This window comes from Vidua chalybeata, chromosome 7 (assembly GCF_026979565.1).
Source record: "Vidua chalybeata isolate OUT-0048 chromosome 7, bVidCha1 merged haplotype, whole genome shotgun sequence".
Lineage (NCBI taxonomy): Eukaryota > Metazoa > Chordata > Aves > Passeriformes > Viduidae > Vidua > Vidua chalybeata.
Window position 1 is genome coordinate 30,044,252 of NC_071536.1, and position 24,915 is coordinate 30,069,166.

General features: G+C 39.6%; 1 protein-coding gene across 2 annotated transcripts; it reads right to left on the reverse strand.

Annotated features, from left to right (window-relative positions):
• Window positions 1-3,694: 3,694 nt before the first annotated feature.
• On the reverse strand, window positions 3,695-24,310 carry CFAP221 (cilia and flagella associated protein 221). 2 transcript variants are annotated; one of them, XM_053947631.1, is made up of 24 exons: window positions 23,855-24,310; window positions 22,172-22,353; window positions 21,650-21,750; window positions 20,614-20,700; window positions 20,413-20,508; window positions 19,430-19,530; window positions 17,214-17,317; window positions 16,147-16,306; window positions 15,600-15,720; window positions 15,402-15,513; window positions 15,074-15,182; window positions 14,250-14,337; window positions 13,053-13,142; window positions 12,097-12,192; window positions 10,806-10,896; window positions 9,105-9,232; window positions 8,587-8,667; window positions 8,061-8,168; window positions 7,791-7,943; window positions 6,200-6,358; window positions 5,715-5,809; window positions 5,102-5,191; window positions 4,789-4,908; window positions 3,695-4,155 (listed from the first exon to the last, which is right to left on the reverse strand). In XM_053947631.1, exons 2-24 carry the CDS (start codon window positions 22,305-22,307, stop codon window positions 4,032-4,034), a joined length of 2,550 nt encoding a protein of 849 aa, XP_053803606.1. In that variant the 5' UTR covers window positions 22,308-22,353; window positions 23,855-24,310; the 3' UTR covers window positions 3,695-4,031. The 2 variants fall into 2 exon arrangements, with proteins under 2 accessions (XP_053803606.1, XP_053803607.1); XM_053947632.1 differs by lacking the exon at window positions 12,097-12,192.
• Window positions 24,311-24,915: the final 605 nt, after the last annotated feature.

The following is a 24,915-nucleotide window of genomic DNA, read 5'->3' on the forward strand; positions in this document are numbered from 1 at the left end:
GCTCAGCTAAAAATAGGTTTGGGTCCTTAACTGGAAATTTTAATTATTTAAAGGCAGAAGGACATGTTATTGCTTTCACCTTGGAGAGCTCTCTCTCACTTAAACACAGTTTAACCTTTGGATGGTAAAACATGAACGTGCTGGAACTAAACAGTGCCTGGCACAAGTGAGAAGCTCATCAGAAGATGTTTTCTGATGTAGCAGTGCTTTGGAAAAATAATTCCTGCAGGTGTTCTGAAATCACCTAGAGTTCTTCAGGAGCTGCTTGATTTAATTTTCAAGTCCCTGCTGTGGTCATACAGACATAATCTGGTAGGTCCCTCACGACCAATTACCTTCTGCAGGTGTTAAGTGGTAAAGATAGCCCTGTCAGATGTGTCTGGCTTCTTTTTTTGGCCAAATTCAGCTTTCTTGGACAACACAGAGGAACACAGCCAATGAAAGGATGGCTCAGTACGTTGACCAATTCCAGCTTTGGAGAAATGATACATTATTTGAGAGGTCCAGAAAAATTAAGACTCAGAAGACAATTTTGACCAAGACCTTCAGTCTGTGGGAGTGGTATGAATGGAACTGCATTCCTGGGAATGACAGGATGTCCTTCTGAGCAACTCAAGAGACCCTGCAACTGACAATATCCCAAACCACAAGACCCAGAGAAGGATTCTGTGACTGTAGCACTGTATTCCTGATGGTTCTCCAGGCCCTACACCAAAGCAGCTACCACTGACCACACTTTGGCAGCAGGCCGAGCTGGAGGATGCCAAGGAGGCTGCTCAGGCTGGAAGAGCTGATTCCATACCAGACCAAACAGTTGCAGACACTGGTCACTGCTTAGATTCCTCTCTGAAGGCTTTTTATACTTCAGGAAAAAAATCCCCAAACAAAAATATTTTGAGAAGGCTGTCTTATCAAGCTGCATTTGCTTGAAGAAAAGGACTTATTCCAAGCAACCAGTGCTGGTACCCAGTGCACACACAGATTGACAACAGGAGAAGAAGAAAACAGAGGAGAAAACCCAATTTTTAAACCAATTCTGCCTTAAAATAACTCCTATACAAAAGCTAGGTACATCAATGAGAGCTGTGATTTTCAAAGATCATAGAAGCCCTCATATGGTGTCTCTAAAGGAACAATAAGAATTATGCACTCACAGATTGCAGAGCAGCACTTTACAATTACATTTGCAAAGAAATTTACCACTTCTACACAGAGAAGTCCTTATTCTCTACCTTTATCCAGCCTTCTAAGGAAATGACACCATTTGCATATCACCCAATAAATTATAAACCTGCCTGCTGTTTTCAACTAAACAGAAAGAGCAGGAGAGGGCTCACCAAAAGCTAAAATTTTCCATGGTTAAACAGCTGGGGAGAAGCATTTGAGATGTTTCCATAAGGCAAAGGATGCAGTGTGAGCATAGACAGAAGAAAATCTGTGCAGAAAAAAGACCAGATGACAAAAAGACTTTCAACTGGACCTTGGAATAACTGAACCCTGCATTACAAATTCAAAGATAACAAGGTTTCTTTAGTTTATGAAATATTCTTATGAACTGAGAATACAATTTCACCCATTTCTTTACATCAGTCACATTGCTGTTTTTCTCCTAGCCTTCTAATAAAATATAATTAATTTACATTTTAAAGACCTTGATGAGTTTTCTCATCATAGAACGGTAAGTGAGATTAATAATCCTGTTACTGAGCACTTAAGTTCATGGATCATTTCCACAGTAACATTTTCTTAATTTTTAAAATGTACATTTTATTTGATTTAGAGGTTAGTGCTAATTTATGTAATAAAGAGGGAGAAAAGCTGAAGAGTGAGTCAGTGTTTATTAACTTTGCTAATAGGACAGGCTTTTTCAGGCAAAATGGATATATCTTAATTAGGGAAACGGTTGCATTGTCATTTAGCCAATTAATCCTTTCCAAACAAGGGAAGCAGTAGCAAGTTTACTTGCAGTGAATGGAAATAAACTTGTCTGCACATTCTGCACATCAATTTACACATTTTGACTTCCCCACTTTAATCAGTAAAAATGCAGCCCTTAGATTCCCCAAATAAGGCAAATCTTCCATTATATCACTCCTTTTTCTTCCAATTAATTTTCTGTAACATCTCAGTCCTTTTCATCAAACACTGAACACAGAACTGTGAAAAGCCACCAACTTCAGGTTATAATTCTTAAGGTTTATGTCCCATTTCTGGAAGTGTTCATTAATCAACCAGGGGTTGACTTAAGTGGTCTCATGAAAACCTAAGACTTCAGATTATTTAGCCAAATTCCATGTTCTTAGACACAGCTGGATTAGTTCTGAGGGTTTATCACCTCTGTATCCTGGAGGGATATAAAGCACAGACATCTGCACACTGCCATCAGTCCCTTTGAATTTTAGGAAGATTTTAGTGCAAGGTAATGGATTTTCTTACCTTCTCTGCACACTGAAACCTGGCCCCTAAAAACCTTGAAACATAGAAAGGAGGATGACTTCTACAGAAAGGGAATTCATTTGTTTGAAGACCTCTGTCTACTGAAACATGAATAATTTCCACTGGGATGACCAGGAAACTGTTCTGGAGAAGGGAGGCAGAGTGACACTGCTGTAAGAAAAAGAGATTGACTTTGTTCAATCACTATTGTTTCTGGACACTTATTCCATCTTTACTAGACCAGATATTTAGCTGATAGATAACATTTCCAAAGAATTATCTATGTTTGATTTACCTAAGCAGTGAATTATGAACTGTGAATGCTTTCACTGTAAACTCTGATAATGTTTTTGTCATGGTCATGTTAAAAGACATACTCAGCTCTTAGGTCATCTCTTAAAAGATCAACTGCTTCCCTCAGGACTCCTAGAAGAAAAAAAGCAATGTGTACAAGTTCAGGCAGTTGTTTGTAGTTAGAGAAATCTGCAGATATCCAGACCTGCATTCTGAACAATCCCTTGTCAATTAGACAGTTAGCAGAAATGTAACAGCTTTTTATTTCTTTGAAGTGAGCATAGATAGTTTGTAGCTAGTATAATAGAGGCTATTCTACAGCTTTTTCACCCTGCTTTCCCATTTTCTATCTCCCTGAGCTTTTTACAGCTTGTTTACACTGATCACTCTCTGAAATAAACTTATTTTCTTAGGAGCTTTAAGTATGCCTGGAAAGAAGTATGGCTCCTAGGAACGTAGTGTGTATTGCTGCAATTTCCATGCCTTTTACTACAGAAGATTTGTGCTTTTCTGCACAAACAGCCTGGACCACTCTGTAAAATGAGCAATCAATTCACTATGGATAAAAACAATTTTGTCTGAAGTCCAGCTTGCTGACAAGAAAGTAGGAGACATCTCAGCTGCAAGATGATATGCTGAGAAATCTCCTTTCCTAGGAAAGGAAATTTCCTAGAGAATTTCCTAGAAATTAACCCAGAGCATTATAGGTTTCTCATGAGGCTCTGCCGTTCATTCACTCAACCCATGCATGCTTTTGCCAAGACCTGTGCACTGAATTAAATTCCTGAACAGCTAATGAGACTTATTTGGACATTGTCTTTGCAGACAATAATGGTGTTCAAGGCTTCCTTTTCCTTAAAAATATCAAATATATGGTTTACTGTCATGTCTGAGATTTAGCAACTTACCTGCAAAAATTCAAGGGTAGGTCATAACTAAAAAAAAAAAAAACAAAATCAGAAGATTTTGGTCATGAGGCCTTTTCACATTTTATTTGAAAACTGTGACCTGTAAACTAATTACCAAACCATTTACATGGTAGTACTGAGGTTTTCTGGTCCTTCACACCACAACAAAATAAACAGATGCAAAGCTGAGGTTTCTCACTGGAGTAATTTTTGTGTTTGGGGTAGTGAGCACAGTGAGAGTCCTTGGCAGAGGTGGCATTACTGGTGGTTCTCTTCTCTTTGCATATGAAGTTGCTGACCTCACTGAACAAAAGTAAATGTAGCTGGGACAGGGGAAGCCTCATACACTAACAGGATAAGCAGGGCCAGGCCATGAACTTTGTAAAATTACTCTTATCCCAGAATAAGGGTTTTATTAAGTGCTTTCAGCTTCAATGTCTCCAGATGTTTTCGAATTTTCTCTCCGATCTCACTGTTCTGGAGTTGAAAATGTCCATCTGGACCATTGTGTGGATCTCTGCAAGAAATTTAAAGCATCATTTGTATTTATAATAATCAGGGAAACTACTTAGGAATGTCTTCAAAATCCAAAGGAAGAGGCACTTGAGATTTCTTTTCTCATAATGAACACAGAGTATTGCATCACTGATGCAGAACTGAATAGGTAGTGAAACGGTGGAGAGAACACTTAACTCTTGGCTTGGCCAGTTAGGAAATTTAACCATCTGACAGGTAAACACAAACTGACTGAGTATTACATTTTATCCATGTGGGAACACATGCTGTGATTGCCAGAACAAGGGCTGCCAGCATTAATAAATATCTAACCAAAAGGGTCAATGAAAAGCAAAAGTCACGGGTCCAAGAATGTTGAACATTTCTGAGAAAGCAAGCAAACTGCCTCAAGTATTAGATCATACTGATATAACCATAATCAGAGATCCAGGCCAATGCATCACATTCACAGCTGCTTTCTGAAGTAAAAAATCCAGAGACTGAATTTGCAGTGCAAATTTGCTCAAAATACTAGATCTGCATCCCACTTGTGATGGAGCCCCTAGAACATCTCAGTATGACTTTCTATGCAATTCTGAAAGGGATGCTTGACTTTAGATTCCATTCCTCTCTTCTAATTTCAAAATATACCTACCTTTCTGTTTTTGCTGATTCTTCTTCATCTTCTTTTGAGAGTGCCCCCCCAATCTGTGGAAATTCAGCTTTCACCATCTCTGGAGTAAGAATCATATTGAACTCAGCTTCATCTGTCTCACTAAAAATCAGTAAGATGATGAACAATTTGCCTTTGTCCTTTTGAAAGTATTTTTTAGCAAACAAGTATGTTTTAGGAAAAGAGACTTTGTGCTTTTGCCTTTGAGGGTCTCTTGGGACAGCTTTTGACACATCCATACAAGTGGTTTAGACATAGTCAATAACAGCATATACAGAACAGAGGAGAAACTTACTGGTCAATTATGTTCTCTTTGTCTCTCTCAGATAAGTCACTCAGCACTGGTGGTACATCTCTTGGAAGCATATCTGAACTGTAAGGATCCCTGTGATGGAAATAGTATTAGTTTAATGCATTATTACTAATGGTATTTTCAGATTTTGAAGCGGCACATCAGTTGCAGTTACAATGAAGATTATATACTTTTAAATATTTGTGGAAAATCTGGCTACGTCAAAAATGCTGTGATATAAGGAAATGTGAGCCTGAGAGATGTTGGCTACCACTGGGTGCAAGTGTCCATAAGTTAAAAAGTTTTACTGACAGAGTTTGTACCTCCTGGGGTCTTCTAGGACTGAGTCAACAACCTTTCAGGAGAGATGTTATTGAAAGCCCAGACTGGAATTTTCCTTCCTGGGCTAGGCATTTCTTTTAATGATATTGCTCTTAATCCACCCTTCTAGGAGCTCAGTAGGAGTTTTTTTTCTGTTGGTTTTGGATTTCTGAGCAGCAATTAATTCCACTTGGAGGCCCACTTTCATTTGTGGGACTAGTGACTGATCAATATAGTTACAGGCAGCAGAAACTAGTGCAGAACAGAGGATTTGTATTTTCAAATCTTTTCTTACCTAAGTACTGTATTTGTCAATGTGGGAATGTTAGAAAAAGTGGAATACTCCAGTGGTGAGAATTTTCTCCATTCCATTACTCCACAAATCACTTCCTGAAATGACAATTTATACACAATCAGACCTCTAATACATAATGCTATAGGGAGAGAGGCTTGCAGGACCAAGCATCTTGGCTGAGAACTGAATTTGGGGAGCTGAATATTTCAAAGTTCCTTCCATCACTGTAAGGACATGAAAATACCACATTAAACACATGGAAAGAGCAAAGGAACATGAAGGCATAAATAAGAGACATGGATAAAGCCTAAGCAGAATTAGTTATTCTGACCCACGTACTGACTATTTAGGTGCATGCATAATTTGTATTTGAAAATATTTTCTATCTAGAATGACTCCACCTTCCATTTTGATTCCTTAGAGCAAGTTCTCAAGAAGAACATACCCAAGACAGGTATTCATACAATAAACCCAAAAGGTCATACCTTGTGATCCAGAAATTTCTTTTGTGTGACTGGAATACTGGATCCTTTGGGACATTCCTTGGTAACAGTATATTTTGGATGAGGACAAAGATGATATTCAATATTTGATTCACAATAGGCCAAAGGAAGTAAAAATGGAACTAATCCTGGAATGGGGTTCTAAAAATAATGAGGAGACTATTTTAATAAATTGTTCTGAGTACCATAACAAATCTAATTAATGAAACTTCAGTTCTTACAACTAATGTAGTCTCCCCAGATTCACAGCTTTGTCTTACTGTGACTGCTCTGTTTGGTATGATCCTTCACTTTCTGTATCTTCCCCTCATTCTACAATGTTGTGTGATTTATTCATGCTCCCTACTGTCTAAAATACAGCAATTTAGCTGTTGTCTCCAAGTCTGGAAGAAAAAACTATTGCCTAATTACTCTGAAATCCATTGCTGATTCTCTGAATAGTTCAGAATCCAAGAAGGGAAAATGGATTTGCTGTGGTGGAAGCCACAGCACACATGGCTCCACATTTTGCCATGCATTTCCCTGCATTAGCATCTGCTTCTGGATAAAGCCCAGTACTGGGTAGTGTGGGATCAAGCTGTGCCTGGCTCTCACACTGCTATGACAGAGGGATGAAAGAGATGCACAGAGGATCTCATCAGCATGTCCACTGGAGTCCTGGCTGCATGTGAGGAGGATGAGTCTACATGATAGATGTTATGCCAAGGTCACCAGACCAGCACAGTGGGCAGGGCTGGAAGCCAGAGCCCCCCACAGCAGGCACAGTGCCATGCTGGGTGCAAGATCTGCCTGTGCCCATGCACTGAGCCCTGCAGCTGTCTCTGCCTGCTCAGAGGCACCTCGGGACCTCCAGGCTGTACTGCACTGTGGGAAATACATCGTGCAGCTGGTGCCACCTAGCACAATCTACCATGACAACAGTAAGAGAAAACCCTCCCATGCAAGTGGCAGTGATTTTTTTGAATCTCTGTGCCTAACAACTTGGAAATGTGATTTGGGATGCTGTGAGGACTCTTAGAAACTGTAAGGCAGCAGGATGCAATGTGAGCAGAGTTTGACTTCACTTTTCTGTCTACCCAAGGATTAGGCACATCTGTAGCACCCTGCTGAACAGTAGGAAAAGACTGCACCTATCCAAGATACCTGGGCAAGAATGTGAGGTTACAGATGGACTGAGATGCCAAGATCATGGCCTTTCCTCTAACATCCAAATGGGGAAACAAATGGAGAAGGGAGGGGTTCCATGGCGTTCTCAGAAATCCCATGATCATTGATCCTTTCTGGAGTGTCAGACTGGAAGAGTCTCCAGTTCTCTGCTTTCACTGCAATTTTTCTTATCATCCCTCCCCTAAACTGATCAAAACCCATTCTAAACTGAAATGGTGCCCCTCCCAGTGGGATGAACTCTGTGACTCCTATCTATCAGAGCTTGCACCATGAAGGATTACTCTGGATAGTTTTAAAACCAATCTGAGTAAGAAAACTGCCCACAAACTCCACATCAGGCTTCTGGTGAAACAAGCACACTTCTGCACCTTTCTTAGGTTTTTTACGGAAGCCAACTCCTACTTACAAAAATGCGAAGTGGGTTGCTCTCTGTTGGGTGGACTAAAGCTTGGGGAGGAACCAGGTTTAATAGGCTGATATCCCCTTCTGCTGCTTTGTCAAAATCTTTCCTCTGAGAGAGCTGCCCCTCAGGAGAAGGAACTACTTGAATCAATTCATCCTTGAAAAACACAGACATCAAAAATTTTCAGAGTGTAGTAAATCTTTCAGTATAAAATGTTGAGGCAAAATCAATCAAATAATGGTGGAAACGTAGGGTTGGGAGTGACTTTGTTACCTGGGCTCCCTGCCTCAGTGGTCGAGAAAGTTTTACAGGTTTGTAACTTGTAGCTGCGTAGTGTGTACAAAATGGCTGATACTTCATAATGTTGCAATGCTGAGGAACCTAAGTGCAAAGAAAAGAGATACGCTGCAGGAAATGACACTAATCACATTCAGTTAACTCATAGATGGAGTGGAACATTTGGCTTTATCATGGACACATCACATCTCCACGGTAAAAGACACTTGGAGCACTCTCCCAGGACATGGTACATAACCAAAACTTTGAGAACCCATACTTCACCAGGACTTTGATCTTTGAGATACAATAATTTCAGCTGAGGTGATTCATCTCTGTGGAGAGAGGGGAATATTTCTGGCTGTATGCTGGTTACTTATGGAAACTGGTGAGCTTTGGTTTTTATAAAAGCATGCTAATCATACAGCCTTCTTAAGACAACATTTTTACTGGGCTGTGCAGAGACCAGTGAATCATTTAAATGCACAGGTAAGAGAAACATGAGGGAGCCATACTGACTCACCTTCAAGTCATAAAAAGGAAGAATGTTTTCAACTTTCACGTCTACAGATTCAATAGGAACTAGGCCAAGAGCATCAGGTGCCTGAAACAGAACAGTATTTAAAACCAGTAATATGGTGGGCATTTTGTTTTGTATTGGCAGCAATTCATGAGCACAGCTACTTGAAAATATATGGCTATAATTATGTAAATAATTATTTTATACAGCTTGATATTGCTGTTGTTCGTTCTTGGATCCCAGTATTTCAGTTATTTTTTTCTTTGCTTCTGAAAAATGGATGTTAACTGACTCTAAGCATTAATGTACTGCTCACAATTTTAGGATACAATTAAGAGAATGAAAGATTTTTTTACTGTTTTCAGCAGAACCTTTAGTAAATCTGAAGTCTTGAATTAATTTGCTAGAACCCCGATACACCAGTTACACTGTGAAATTTTAATAAAAGGACTATCAGCCCTGGGGCCAATGTCTTCAACAAAATTCTAACATTTGACTAACATTTGAGTTACTGTACCTACCAAATAACTGTGTAGTTCATGGGAACTGTAAAAGGGGAATTCAAAAGGCAATATACGATCTTCAGATATTCTGGAAGAAAACTCTTTATGTTCTTCACTCTTCTCTGCTCTGCTGAAACTCCTGCTTTCTGTCATGAGTGGAAATCAAATATTAAGATTTTGTAATATATCTTAATACACTGTTTCAGAAATAGAATCAAGCCACAAAATGTATTTAACATTTCCCTAAACAAGGATGTCTAGTAATTTTAATATAAAAAGTTAATACTTCTTAAATATTTTAAATGTCACATCTATAAGATATGAGCACAATACCTTGAATAGCAGACAAATTTAATTTCCCCTTTCCTAAAAAGACATCACAGCCCACACCTTCCATCATGGTTCACAGCAAAGCTGAGACAAGTCAGAGGCCTCTCTTACACTAAATGTCATTACATCTTCTATTTGCAGCATTCCTGCATCTCCTGCATCCTGGGAATTAAAAGTGCCTATCTGCAGAAAAAGGAAAAGGCCTAATATGGAACACTGTGTCTCAGGAGCTGTCAAATAGTGTGTGTCTACAAGGGAGTGGGAAATAAGAGACTCAAATTCTTCTCTGTCTCCTATTTACCCAAAAGTGGCTCCCATCCAAAGTCAGTTTTCTTCTATGATGTTAAATAACAAGTGACTTTTCCAGACTGGCACTTTCATTTTAGTGTAAAAAAAAAAAAAACCCAATTGATTAAAAACACTTCTATGAGAAAACAATGAGGACAAAAACTCAACCCAGTACTGGCTACTTGGCAATGTGTCTCATGGTTCCTACTGTCTCATTTCACTGAGTTCAGACATCTGGCCTTCATCACATTCAGGTGTCTTTCCCCCTTCCATCCCCCCTGCAGTAAGCTCCTCTCATCCTGTGATTCTCACCTCTTGGGCTCCACCTGATCTGTTCATCTCCCTGTCTCTCACACAGTCCCATCTGTCCTTTCATTGCTCCTCAGGCCTACATACAGAACCACAGAATGGTTTGGGTTAGAAGGGACCTTTAAAGATCACCCAGTCCAACCCTTCTGCCAGGGGCAGGGACATCTATCACTACATCAGGTTGCCCAAAGCCCCACCCATCCTGGCCGTGAACAGTTCCAATGATGGAATATCCACAGTTTCTGCCCTGTTATTAAGTAGATAAATGGCAAGGCTCCTAAAAATAGTTAATTACATTTCTTAAACATGGTAAATAATGTGTATGGAAAATAGATGTATCTTGACTGCAGCCATTTCTACCTTTTAGCAGGGCCTACTGCCATAGGACAGGAAGTAATGGTTTTGAACTAAAATAAGGCAGTTTCAGACTAGATGTAAGGAAGAAATTTTTTGCAACAAGGATGGTAAAACACTGGAAGAAGTTGCCCAAAGAGGTGGTGGATGTCCCATCCCTGAAAACATTTAAGGTCAGGCTGGACAGGGTTCTGAGTAACCTGCTCTCATTGAAGATGTCCCTGCTTATTGCAGGGAGGTTGGACTGGATGGCCTTTAAAGGCCATCCAATCCAAATCACTCTATGCCTCTACCTTGTCACACTTTATTTCTTACTGGAAGACTCCTTTTTAAGGACTCTGTCTTTATGTTTATATGTAATGCACCTGACACACTGCAGCACAACCTGAATTATCATAGCCCATGGTCAAAATATCAACTTGTTCTTCTAATCCTTACCAGACACGGACCCTTCCTCCAGACCTCTGGCCTCCCTGGGCAGTCCACGGAACAGAAGCAATAAACGATTTAGACGAACCTGAACCAAAATCTGAGAGAATGATTTTTAAATTTAAGTCAAACATCCTAAGATTTACAGCCATAGAAATAATGTATATGTTATACTTGTATTTATTCTCCAGAGCTCACTCATACATCTCTATTTGAGAATTTTTAATATAGTTTTCTGTTCAGAGAAAATTGGAAGGAAAGATGTAGAATAGATCTCAACTCTATAATGGCATTACACAATAAATACAGTTACAAATTTTAATTTAGTCTTACAGGTTAATCAGACTTTTTTTTTTTTTTGCTAGGTCCTAATCCTTCAGCTGTGTTTACTGGCATATACAGTGAGTTAACCAGGGCCATATAAATATTTGTAGCTCTGAGAATGAGGAGAGTAAACAGCAACCTGCACTGTGTTTCTGCCCATACCCTACAGGGTAAAAATGAAGAATCCCAGTTTTAATACCAGATGGGACCATTTGGTCACCTCTTTATTTGTACAATACAGAAAAGAGCATTTAATTTCAAGACCTCAGTATTATGAATAGATTGAAAAATATCCAAACAGACACTAGAAGAGCAGGACATTTCTATCTTGCTTGCTACATTAAGATTTACTGAGGAAAGAGTAGTGGTGATGCAAGATTATACTGAAACCAAATGAAATAAATTATTTTACTGATTAGTCTTTAGTTTCTGGGTCTATTCCTCCCTTATTTGAATTTCCACCTGTTGTTTCCATGTTCCCATCATGCACCATTGCACAGATCCTCCATCATCAATAACCTCAGAGGAGCTGGAAGGTGCTGTTCTGTCCCTCTACTTTCCTTCTCCAGATTGTCTCCTTACAGAGTAAGTGCTCTAAGTCCTGAACATCTTGGTGGCTCTACACAGCACTCACTCCAGTGAGTGAGTGACTTACTAAAGTCTTTCTTGTACAAGGGGCCCAAAACTGGCTGCAGTATTCTATATGCATTTTCAAATCTTTTTTGTACAGAAGTTATTTTTTACTTTAAAAAAATCTGAATTTATCTGCATTTGTTTAGTATAAATTGCAGTATCAAAGATGAACTGAATACAAAACTTACACCAGATCCTTATTTCCTGGTGAGATAGGGGCATATTTATCAAACTACCAAATCCCTAGCTAGCTGTGATCAGTCCTTACATGCTTGTTGCATGTTCTTTTGTGCTGTTTCCCTGGTGTCATGCCCCCACACTGCATTCTGGTTGTTCAATTTACCTTGTATGCTGCTTGTTGGAATTTCCTGAGCATCCTCTTTCTGCTGTCCCAAGGGTCATTGTGGAGCAAGTCAAATGTGGGATGGACACTTGGTTGCTGCATGGTGTATTTTTAAAAAAGGAAACATAAAAGGACAACCCTTTTTTACATCTAGATAAGGTAGAAATTTTCTCCATCCCAAGCCATTCTTTGGCCTGAATCCATATGTTATCTCTAAATACTGAAATTGGCCAGTGAAAATACTTGAAGCATTGGCATTTAGCCAGAAGCCTTCACTGCAGGGCTTAATGGGAGGTAATCACCAAGTATTTGCAGATGTAGCACAGGGAATGTAGAGATAACGTGGTATGGTCTGCATCCACACAAATGACCAACACAGACTAGAACTTCAGTGCACTCACGGGCATTTGGACAGCAGAGAGAATGCACAGGGGCTCTACCAAACACGCACTTTATCTGGCACAGACATGAAGTTGAAATAAGGATTCAAATCAGGCACCCAGCAAAACCAGTATCCTTTCTCCAATAATGGCACATATCCAAAGAGGAGAGAAAGACACCAAAGAGAAGGGCAAAAAAAAATCTAAGTACTAGAAAGGTTCCTGTCAATCTGACCTGCAGGTAAAGGCTGGAAATCTTGTGATATGCTTAACCTTACAAAGAGGCATGAGAAAGCTTCTCCTGAAAGATCTTTCAGAAACAAGTAATATAAATCTCAGGTTAGGCCTGCAGATTTCCACTTGACTCTCATACTAGAGCAGAACATTAGAAGATGAGCTGTGCATGTAGCATGGTGCTTGCCCTACCTAAAAGTAAAATGGGAAATAAGGCACTGACACAGAAATAGGAGTATCAAGAGGAAAAGTATTCAGTGTCAAACATCTATAGCTATTTGTTAGCTTAGGAGGTGATAATTTAGCATGCATATAGCAGGCTATAAAAACATATGAACAAACCTGGTCAACATGCCGGGTAACACGTCTGAAGGAAACTTCTACTTCACTCCTCCGAAACTCCTGTTCTATGATAGGATCTCCTCTTTGGAGCTAATTTAAAGAAAAATCACATTAGCACAAAGCACCTAGTGAATAATTTCCTCCATTACAATTAGGGAAACTCACAATGTAACACTCTGGTGGTGTTTAACAAAACACAGATTTCATTCCCTTTTAGGGTGTGATTATTGCAACCCTTAAGGAAGTCAAACAAAGTAAAAAAATGTCTTTTCAGGTCTGAGTTTCAATCAAATCTCTGTCCTAATGAAACATGGTTTGCTTTGCATAGCCAAATCAACAGGTTAGGAAATAGGTGCTTCTAAACAAAGTTAACCTACATCTAATTCAGTGATACATCAATCTCACAATTTAGATCCTTTTTCACCCATTTCCTTCTTCTTAGCATTAAATATAATGTTTTATATTGCCTAATTCAGTGTATAAATCAAGCCTTTACCCTATGTATAAATAATTTCACTCCCACAAACAGCTGGAAGTCAGTGGGATACCAGAAGCTATTTGAATACCCAGGAGGCAGGATAAGACGGACAGGCTCCACCTGTCCTAAGGGCTGTGCCACACTGGGAAAAATATTTCCTGCCACCAAGTATTACTTATTGCTGTTGTCATCTCTGCGGAAGAGGACCTGCAGTCTGCAGTGACTGGAAGAAACCAAAGAGAGAGAGGGTGAAAATGCAGAAGTGCAACTTGATGAATTATCTCCTCATGGCTCTGTGTGGGAGTACTGACTGGATCTAGCTCTTTGAATGTGAGCCATTCAGGATAGCAGCTCTTCAGAGGTACAGTACAAACAGAATGGATGTGGCCTTGGTGCTGACAGGATTATGCTGGAATGTAGCACTCTGATGAAATTGGGTGGCTGGGTGCAAATGTACTCATTTGGGCAAATACCGTTACATTTCTGATGACATCTTACCCTTCTCTCTGTCTACCTTCAAGATAACAACACCCCTGAAACAGTGATGCACAGACACAATAAAGACACGACTGCAGTAACAACCATCACTAGCACAGGTTTGCACTGATTAATGAAGAAAAACTGAACATGTAGAGAGCTTGATACAATTCACAGTGCACTGCATAATCTGAAAGTGTAAGTTTGATTTTAAATTTACAGAAAAAACATCAAAGGCTAACCTTGTATTGTTCTTCTTCCCTTTGTCGGCTTTCAATAATCTCTTTTTTAAACTCTGCAGAGATTGGATCACTTCCCTTATGAACTTGCCTGCATTTACAGTGGAGACAAGGAAAATGCTTTACTTAATGCACAGTTTGTTTATTCAAAGACTAACAGACTTGCTCCCCTCTTCCTGAGGTGCCTAGGTGTCCATCACATTCAGTGTATAAGATGATCTGTGGGTTTCAAATTAAACCATCATGTGCTTAAAGATCCAACTGTGTTCTGCTTTGCACCAATTGATGTACAATAGAATAATGAAATCATTAAGGTTGGAAAAATCCTCTAAAATCTCAGAGTCCAGCCATTAACCTAACACTGCCTAACACTTCACTAAACTATGTCCACATCTAGCAACGCTACATCTACATGTTTTTTTAACACTTCCAAGTGTAATTCTCCTCTTACTCCACTATTCATTTTAGCCTCAATTTATTGACAGCCATGACAAAATCTTCATTTGCTCTTAAGGGCACAAGATCAGATACCTGAGAAGAAGGTTAGGTGAACCATGTTTTCAGCAGGTTTCTTTTTGAATGGGACAATAAAGCAATCAAAATCGTCATTGGGTACTACTATGGATTACTACTGAGTCTGCTCTTAGCAGGAGAGAAAAAAATATTAAATAAAACAGCAGTAATTTAGGCTTAAACCAAACATACCGGCACGCAAAATGGCAGCATTCTGCACTAGTGGACATTGTATACATCATTCATAGAGGCCTTGGTTAAGCAAGTCCCAGTCTTGTTAACATGGTTAATTAACATGGTTAGCTAACACTCACCACTTTAGATGATTTGCTTCCTCTTCCTGAACATTTTGTTTGACTTTTAGTTGAAATAGAGCATCCTTCATCTGTCTTGATTTTTTTCCTACTTTGCCTTGGGACAGGGCTGCAGGAACATCAGAAAGCCATATCACACCTCAGTCTATATTGGATTTTTAATTGGGAAAAACATCCATTAAGATAACTGTACCCATTAATACATAAAGCTAAGGTGAGAGTTCTCACAGAAACAACAGTCATGTCACCTCAGCAATTCTGAAGCCAAGCTCCTCATCAGAGCTACAAATAATGCTAAGACCAAGTTTATGCTGCTTAATTACTCTACCTTCTTTTATGTCCTTTAACTTCAATTTGCCTGGTTCCTGAATCAAAACAGAAGCTACAGCATACGGATTTGACAAGTCTGTGGGGAATCTGAGGTTCTGGTATTCAATTTCCTATGAGATGTAAATTAATAGGAAAAATCAGAAACATGGAAGATTTCCAGCCCAGAAAAGTACTTGTAATTATTATCTTTTCACACCTTTAGTTTTTGAATAGGCTTCGACTGTAGCTGGCTGAACCGGTCTCTTCTCCACAACACGGGTTTTCCAGACACAGCTTTTTTCTCTGGATGACTTTGTTGTTCATCAAAATATTCTTTTCTAGATGTCAGAAGGACACATATTTGTTTCACAAGCATTCTCTAAATGACATATAAGTCTAACTTTTTTGCAAAAAAATTAAGTACAGTCCAAAAGGCTCAAAACTCCCTGCATCTTGCAAGGCCTCAACAATAAGAGTAATGAGTGGGAATGATAGAAGCTGAGGATGCTCCCATTTATTTCAGGATATGTAACTTCTCATTACATTTATTTTGTTTGTTTTATTTCATGTAGATTAAGGATGTTCTAATCAAACAGTGTAAAAAAGCAGGTACATGTATCAACAGTAGAATTACTTCAGTGCATTGTAAGTCTTCAAAGAAACCAATACTTAAAAAGATCATAGCAAAATGGTATGAAATTCTATTACATTATCATCTTTTAGAATTGGGCAAAAACATTCAAAGACTAGTCAGCCACACATACATCAGAGCCAGATGTGGTATTGATGTTCCTGTGAATACACACACGTAGGGTTTTGAGTGAAACTCTGAAATCCGTAACTGCATTGCCATTTGTGCTGTTCCATACTCAAGTGGGGAATACTTCACAATTACTTTGACTTTTCCATTGGCTGGAATGATTCCTGTGATTAGAGGAGAAAAACAATAACAGTCCATTATAACATGAGCCCACTTAAGTGTACTAGAACTCATTCTGGGCTACTTTTTTTAAAACAACTTAATTCTTTGAGTGGATGGCAGTAGGCATGGAAAATCTTTCCAGTCTCAAAGAATCTTTCAAAACCTATGTCTTGCTGCCAGATAATAGAAGATATTTTGCTAGAGCAGAGAGAGTTGAGAGTAGGGCTATAATATTTCATACTGCTGTGAAAATGACTGCCTGTTTATATGTAGAAATTCTGCACTTGCATCTGCTAGTCTTAAGTCTTTGGCACTTTCTGCTTTCATGGGCAAAGCATTTATAAACATATTCCTCTGTGCTTTTCTAAGCTAGGGTACTCATCTGGATTTGATGCATTACCTGTCTCTGCTTGACCTTATTTCCTTACTACCTATTCCATTATTTTCTCAAACACTTTAATCACCATTCACATCCCTAAACAGTCAGGGCCTTTCCCAACCTAAGTGATTCTATGATACTATGATTACTCTGAGTACAATGGCTTTGAGTAGGAGCTGAAACTTTTTAGTGCTCTTTAGATGGCCTTCAGCCATAGTTTCAGACTACCAAAATTTCTGACTTAAGTTTTACTGGGATGACCCTTTTTTCAGGGATATTCTTCTGGGAAAATGAAGGCTGCACGGACCATTTGGAATATCCCGTATTTTGTCAAAGTTGACCATTGCCTAAAGAAACTTACAGCCAAGATGGCTATTTGCCATGAGGGTCAAAATGACTGGCAGCATTTACCTGCAGAAGCTTTGCCTGAGGCAAAGGTTTTTTTTGTACAGCACTGAATACACCATCACAAGTAACTACACTTAATAAATACAGATTTTACATTTAGAATTTTAAAGAAGTCAGTCTACCAAATGTCGGCTGGACAGTGAAGGCTCTGTGAGGCTGAATAATATCAATGTGGAATTCAAAATCTATGGGACAGCTGCACTGCAATGGGATAACATACTCCTTACTGAAAAGAGATAAAGGAAAAATTATGTTAATCAAGGTACAGTTGTTCATCAATTACAAGCTGGGAAATTGTATTATACACACCATGCACTAAATTACCTGCATTCAGAAAGGTGGGTTACTTAGTAATGTGAAAATCATAATTTCTTACTGCTCCAAAATAGCAAAATATTTCAGATCTTTCATCCCCCCAGGAAATAAGAGCTAAATCTTGATTTGAATGCTAGACATACAGAATCTGATTATACAAAAATTTAAAAAAATTTTTTTTTTGGAAGTTATTTATGCCCATGCTCAAATTCTTACAGACTGTAATATCTAGCAAGTACAAACAATGCAAATTGGAGCAACAATGAGTACAGAACCAGAAATCAGCCTTTTCCCATGGCCCTCCTCATGAAAGATGATGAGAAAAGAAAGTCTTGAGAACTCCAGCACATCAGAATGACTAAACTTTAACCGCTGTAGAAATAATGGTACTGGGGCCTAATTTTCAGAATAGCCCTTTATGTCTCATGCAGGTTGTGTGAGCAGTATTAGCACACATCTTTTCAACCTGTCTTGCCTTTGCATGCAAGTGTTTTCACAGACCAAACTGAAACACAAAAGCATTGGTGCACTACCATTCATCACCCTGCAAATCAAGATCCATTTACGCAGGCTTATTTCTGTTTTTTGTCAATTCTCTGACTGAAATCCTACCCTGCTGATTAGCAAAGAATGCATGTTACACACAGTGTTCCTCTGGAAAGCACATTTTAAAATGCCCAAAGAAATCAGCCATAATAGCAAAGTTCTTTTTTCTCTGCCTCACTATGGCATGTTCACAAAGAAGATGCAATGGCAGACCAGGCAGGCAATTGGTTTTAGGGGATAGTGCAGCTTGAATAGCAACCAAAGTGCCTTAAAAACAAGCCAAATATGCCACCTGTTGCCTGATGGACCTTCTATACCTAAGGAGAATGGTGGGTGGTAGAATATCAAATTTATCCTACATTCAGTAAAAGGAAGTAAAAGGCAGTATTTCCATTGAGTTTGTGGGCTATGAATTGAGCCCAAATTCTTTCGGGGTCTGTAAAGTACCAGCTATATCAGAAAGCATTCATTTTTAGAAACTTTTTAGTAGTTTACTGCTGAAAAATACTGGTAAAAATTAAGGTTTGAAAACACAAGTTTTGTCTTCAGGAATTCTTCCAAATTTCCTCAGGAGTATCTTTGAGCATCCCTGCTGTGTTGAAAAAAAATCTGGTTATTTAAAATTATATTTTGTTCTCTTTCTAATATCTTCTCTGTATTCTGAGATATGAAAATTCTGTATAGTCCAGCACTAAAATGGAGCAAATAACAGAATCACATCATGCCTAGAGGCCCCAGAATATCAGGAGTTATGTTCAGTCCTGTGAAAAACTTGCAATGTTATGATTCACTGAAGTTTAACAGACTAAAGGGCATTAGAAAAACAAACAAACAAAAAGACACAAATGTTATTCTGCAATGCTGGACTCATTTGTACTACAGAATTTTGCATATTTCTTGTACGTGCCTTCCCTATTCACATTTCTGTGCTTCAGTAAAATTCATTAGTTACTTTCAACTCATAGGCTAAGACAAAACCATCTGCTAAGACCTTCCTTTCCTAGAATTCACTCAAATCTTTACACTAACAAAAATCACCATAATTACAACTAATATAGCAAATATACTGCAGAACTAGGCCCTAATAAACAGAATCTGCCTTCTCCTTTTCCCTTTGCCAGTTCCTATTAACAACTATTACTGATAAGTTCATGAGAACAGTCAGTGCTGCATCCATGCAATAGACAATGTAAGATGAAGTCTAGCTCATTAAATACTTTTAAACACAAGAATCAAAATTAACCAGCCCCATCTTTATATATGTTTAGCTTGCACAGCATTTACTTTGAATATTTTTGACATATTTTTTGAATGTGCACCTGAAACAGTTCATATACAGAATTATTTTGCAGTCCAGATGGTAGCTGAGCTTCTTAAGGCTTTTAACACATTATGTTGCATGAATAGAGGAAAATGGGATTTTTCAGGGTTCAGACATGTCTTGCAAAATGTAGACAAATGTCTGTCCTTAACTCACCTCTGACCAATTGATACATCAGACAGATTTATAAATGATGGAAATGCTACAACATTCATAGCAGGGTAAGCATGCATGGGAACAACTAAGGTATCATCTCCCTGCAAACAAACAAACAAAAAAACATACAAACAAGTGCAAATATTTATATCTTACAATTAGTAAATCATAGAATTATATCATGTTAATGGTTCGAAGGGACCTTAAGGATCATCCAGTCCCAACTCCCCCTGCCATTGGCAGGGACACCTCGCACTAGACTGGGCTGACCAAGCTGGCCTTGAACTCTGCCAGGCTTGGGGCATCCACAACCCTCCTGGGCAACTGTTCCAGTGTCTCACCACCCTCACAGTAAAGAATTCCTCCCTAGTATCTAACCTAAATTTCCTGTCTTTCAATTTATATCCATTACTCCTTGTTCCATCACTACAGTTCCTGATGAAGAGTCCCTCTCCAGCTTCCTTGCAGTCCCTTTCAGATACTGGAAGGCTGCTATGAGGTTTCCATGCAACCTTCTCTTCCCTAGGCTGAACAGCCCCAACTTTCTCAGCCTGTTATGGAAATAAAAAGTTTCTCTAGTAGTTGGCCAGTAAGTGGGCATAAAACATCTTCAAGATTATCACTGTGTTGTGTCTCAGAACATTAATATTCTACCTGCTTTCAGTATCCTTCTGTCTTTCCATATGTTATGCAACTTTCTAGAGCTCTTCTGAGCTGCTCAGCTAAGTCATTACATCAATGTGGCACAAAGACTGATCTACTGGCAAAGAACAGCAGAGTAAGTCATATAATCTTGCCTACTGCTCTGGGATGTTTACAGAGAAAAAAATTTAATGTTTTAAGTTAAATACTCCAATCAAGACTCACTGGGAATAAATCTATGTGTCTCTAGAAGATTAACTATACCTTTATCATTATCATCATGCTCTAATACTTGTTTCATTCCATTACAACTCTAACTATGTTTTGCAATGAATCCTCACCTCACAGTGAATTCGGATGCAGTCATAGTAATACCTCCATTCATCAGGGCAAAAATCAACAGTAACCACAAGGGACAAACCAGGCACAAGCCGGTGCTAGAAAATGACCCAAAACAAGATAGAAGCCATGTGAAAGCTGCTTATATGGCACAAAACCTGTGCTGCATGCAAAGAGCAGTATGGAGACTTGCTGACACTTACTGTTTTGTTGTATTTGATCTGAAAATATATCGTCTGGGGTGGTATTATGTGAAGGTTTACTGTGTTGGTAGAAATATTTATCAGCTTCTGTAGAACAAAAGAACACAAAAACCACAAAACACTTTACAATATAAGAGGTCAGTTAAGAATGCCAACTATACTTTTTGTAAAACCTTCCGTAGCAAGAAGTAATAATTTTTACTTTAGCAGAAATAATTCTAAATATGTTCGGAATTTAAAATAAAATTATGTAAAACTTACATCTTGCTTTATTCTTTGGAAACAAGTCACAATTTTTAACCAAGGATAAGATGCTACTATTAAATCAAATTCTGATGCTGTTTTGCTTATGTGCAAAAGGAACAAATATTTTATTTGGAACAAACAATCTATTGATCACTTTTAGGGACATCTGAAACAACAGGAATTCATGGTTCTGTTTTGGTGTATAACCAACAAACCTTTGGATAGCTACAACTCAGCCTGCAAAGCCTCTCACATTTGTTTACTTTCATTACATTCAGAGAACCTAGTCCAACATAACTAACCTGTGTCTCAACACACTTAAAACATGAACAACAAAGGCACACAAAGGGAAAGCAGAGAGTAGAAAAGGAATTACCTTAACCATTCACAAGGAAGGGCAATCAAGCCTATGCATAGAATTTCCTTTCTCAGAATAAATTGTTCTTGGCAAAAGACCAGAGGTGCTTTCAAAACTTTCCCACCAGTGAACATGTTTGCAGACACAGTGACAGTCCAAGGACATTTTGAAAACAAGTCCTTTGTGGGGTTAAAGTCCAAATCCTTCATTCATGATGTGCAAGTCACATACCACTAACACTAATGCAGACATGGGAAGGAGGGTGATGCTCACAGCCTGGTACTCATTTCTTTTGTTACCACGTGAGTACTGAATTTAAGTGCTGCTTTTTAAGTGCACTCCACAGGGCAAGGGCCTCATGACTACAAGAAGTCAACTCAGATTCTGCTGTCCTTTTATGAACCCCAAAGGGATCCCTGCTCCAGAACTTACCAGCATCTGTTGGTGATGTTTTCCAACTTCATACCCTCCATAGTGTAGCACAGCAGGCTCAGCCTGTACAACTCTGCTCCTCTGACATTCTGAATAAATCTCTATAGATCACAAAACGGGGAAAAAGAGACCAGAAACACACATGAGTAATACTTACATTGAAGCAGTCTAGTTATTCTATACTGATTTATTATCAAGGAATAATTAAAAAGATATTATTTCTCCTTTTAAGCAGGCATGAATTTATAAATGGAAAGTTATGGCACCACCCACGACCCCAGCAGACCCATGATCCTGCCACCAGTTCATCTCTTGGCATCATAGCTTCAACAAGCCACCTAAAACTTTAGGGTCAGCCAGGATCAGCACAGCCACTATTTCTTTCCTGACTACCCGTCCCATGATTTGGGCTCTCAGGAACCTGCAATTTAGGCAACAGGATGGGAGCTGCAAAGAAAATAACAGCCAAGTGTGTCCTAGAATTGCCATAAGGTTGGGAACAGTCAGAGAGCAGGAACTTACTTGATTCCAGCAGGTGATTGGGGACAGAATGTCTTTTTTTGGGCTCCTCCATGAGGCTGCTCAGGACACTGGGTACTTTCTTCAAGGACCCCCGAGTGACTGTGATGTCTGGGGAGGTTGACTGAACCAGGTCCATGTTAGGGCAGAAACAGGCTCTCAATGGCACTAAAATTCCTCAGTGCCTGTGGTCAAATGAAAACACCATAATGATCAAAATATCTTTTTTCACACTGGTACTATCTGTTGTTTAAAACTGCCTAAAAACATTTAGGAAAGGGAGGTACTTTTTTTCCCTGCTGAAGTAGATTACTCTGTGTGTGCTAAGTACAAGGAGAGAAGGATTCCAGAAAACCTTGCTCCCACTGCAAGGCTTAGCACTTTGGGTATCTGTTCTAAGGCTTGCTGGGGACATTTGCCTCTCAGGTCTGCGTATAACATCTCTGTCTTCCTTCATGTCCCCCAGCAGAGAGGAAGAGAGCAGGTTCTGTTAATTCCACTATCTGAACTGATTTCTGCAGATATGTTCTTTCAATCTCTCCTGGATGTTTGAGTTGTTAACTTGCAGATTAATTTTTAATTTTTAAATATTAATACGAGGGATAAGAAATCTGGCATTTGAATATTTCGTTTGGATAGCATCATCTGGGTCATTTGTTCAGAGAAGATAACTGTAAACACAGAAAGCCACAGGCATTACAGATCCTGTGTTAAGTATGCAGAGTTATCAGAACATAAACTTCTCTAATGACAAGTGCAAATTTTACATAATAAAGACACCAGGCATGATCCATCCACCAGAAATTATCTTCACAAACAGAGCACACAGAGTCCTTGGCTCTTGGATGAACTGAAGAACTGCATGGAGACAAAGACACAATACTTTTGGAACAAATATTGAATTCAAAAGCCATGCTGGGATTTTCAGCCCTCAAGCAGGCAGCACTCAACAGTTTCAAAATTGAATCATTGCTCCACCTCCTCCATTACATTTTATGGTCTCATCTCTGGTATTTGTCTGATTTTCCATTCTGCTTTAGATCTTTCAGGCACAACTTGAGAGGTGCTTCAAGCTCATAAAGTGCTGTTTTGATTTATAGTTTTGTACAGTATTAAATAATAAATAAGCAAGAAGCTTAAAATAATGTGCTACTAGGACCCTGGCCTTCATAATATTTTCCACTCAGTAACACCAAGCACAAATTTTCCACTCACAACAGAAAACCTGTAAGAGGAGCTGCATTATTGTGCACAACAGTAAATTTCTCCTGATGTAGCAAGACCAAACTCAGACAAAAACACTGCAAAAATTTTTCTAAACATAAGGATAACGCTTACATTTTTTCCACTTGTGTTCTTCAACTTTAATTTATACCATTGCCACCCTCTTTCTCCTGGTCAGCATTCCGCATCAGGAATGCAAGGTTGGAAAAGGTGTAGGCAGACATAAGTCTCCTCAAAGGATTCCTGGTATAACCTTTTCAATAATTTACAGTGATGATGCCATCACGGCTCACCAACTTCAATAATACACTGCGTGCTGCTCAAAGAGCTAATACAGGACAAATCCTTACGGTCCTAGAATGTCGTAATAACTGATGTTCTTAAATTTTCCACGACAGCCGTGTCTTTCGAGACTTTGTGTGTGTGTGTGAAGCCACCAAGAGAGCCCGTGGCAAAACTCACCCCAAACGCCCTCAGATCAGGTTACCGCCCTTCTCCTTCTTAGCGCTCGAGCTTTCTAATCCCTTCTCGTGTCTCGGAGCTGCTTGCACACCTCACCACACCGAAGGACGCGGTGCAAAGCCATTACAGCTGCGAGAGGCTGGAAAAGGCATCGCTGTGCACACAACCCGTACCTGCCGCTCCCACAGCCCCCAGCCCCAGGGAGCCCCGGCACAGCCCGGCTCCCCCTGTCAGCCCTCACGGAGCCCCGGCACAGCCCGGCTCCCCCTGTCAGCCCTCACGGAGCCCCGGCACAGCCCGGCTCCCCCTGTCAGCCCTCACGGAGCCCCGGCACAGCCCGGCTCCCCCTGTCAGCCCTCACGGAGCCCCGGCACAGCCCGGCTCCCCCTGTCAGCCCTCACGGAGCCCCGGCACAGCCCGGCTCCCCCTGTCAGCCCTCACGGAGCCCCGGCACAGCCCGGCTTCTCCTGTCAGCGCTCCCCGAGCCCCGGCACAGCCCGGCTCCCCCTGTCAGCCCTCCCCGACCCCCGGCACAACCCGGTTGCCCCTATCAGCCCTCCCGAAGCCCCGCGGCCCGGCCCGGCCCTGCCCTCACGGCGGCCCCGCGGCGGTCGCTCGGCAACGGGACAGCCGCGCTGGGCCGCAGCACTCGCGGCTGGGCTGGGCGGGATCCCCACAGCGGCACTCCAGCTCCTCTAACGGCGAAAGTACAAAAAAAAGATAATAAAAAAGCAACCTTTTTTCGTTTCTTTTCTTGTTTCTTTTCTTTTCTTGTTTCTTTTCTTTTCTTTTCTTTTCTTTTCTTTTCTTTTCTTTTCTTTTCTTTTCTTTTCTTTTCTTTTCTTTTCTTTTCTTTTCTTTTCTTTTCTTTTCTTTTCTTTCTTTTCTTTTCTTTTCTTTTCTTTTCTTTTCTTTCTTTTCTTTTCTTTTCTTTTCTTTTCTTTTCTTTTCTTTTCTTTTCTTTTCTTTTCTTTTCTTTTCTTTTCTTTTCTTTTCTTTTTCTTTTCTTTTCTTTTTTCTTTTCTTTTCTTTTCTTTTCTTTTCTTTCCTCCCAAGTAAGT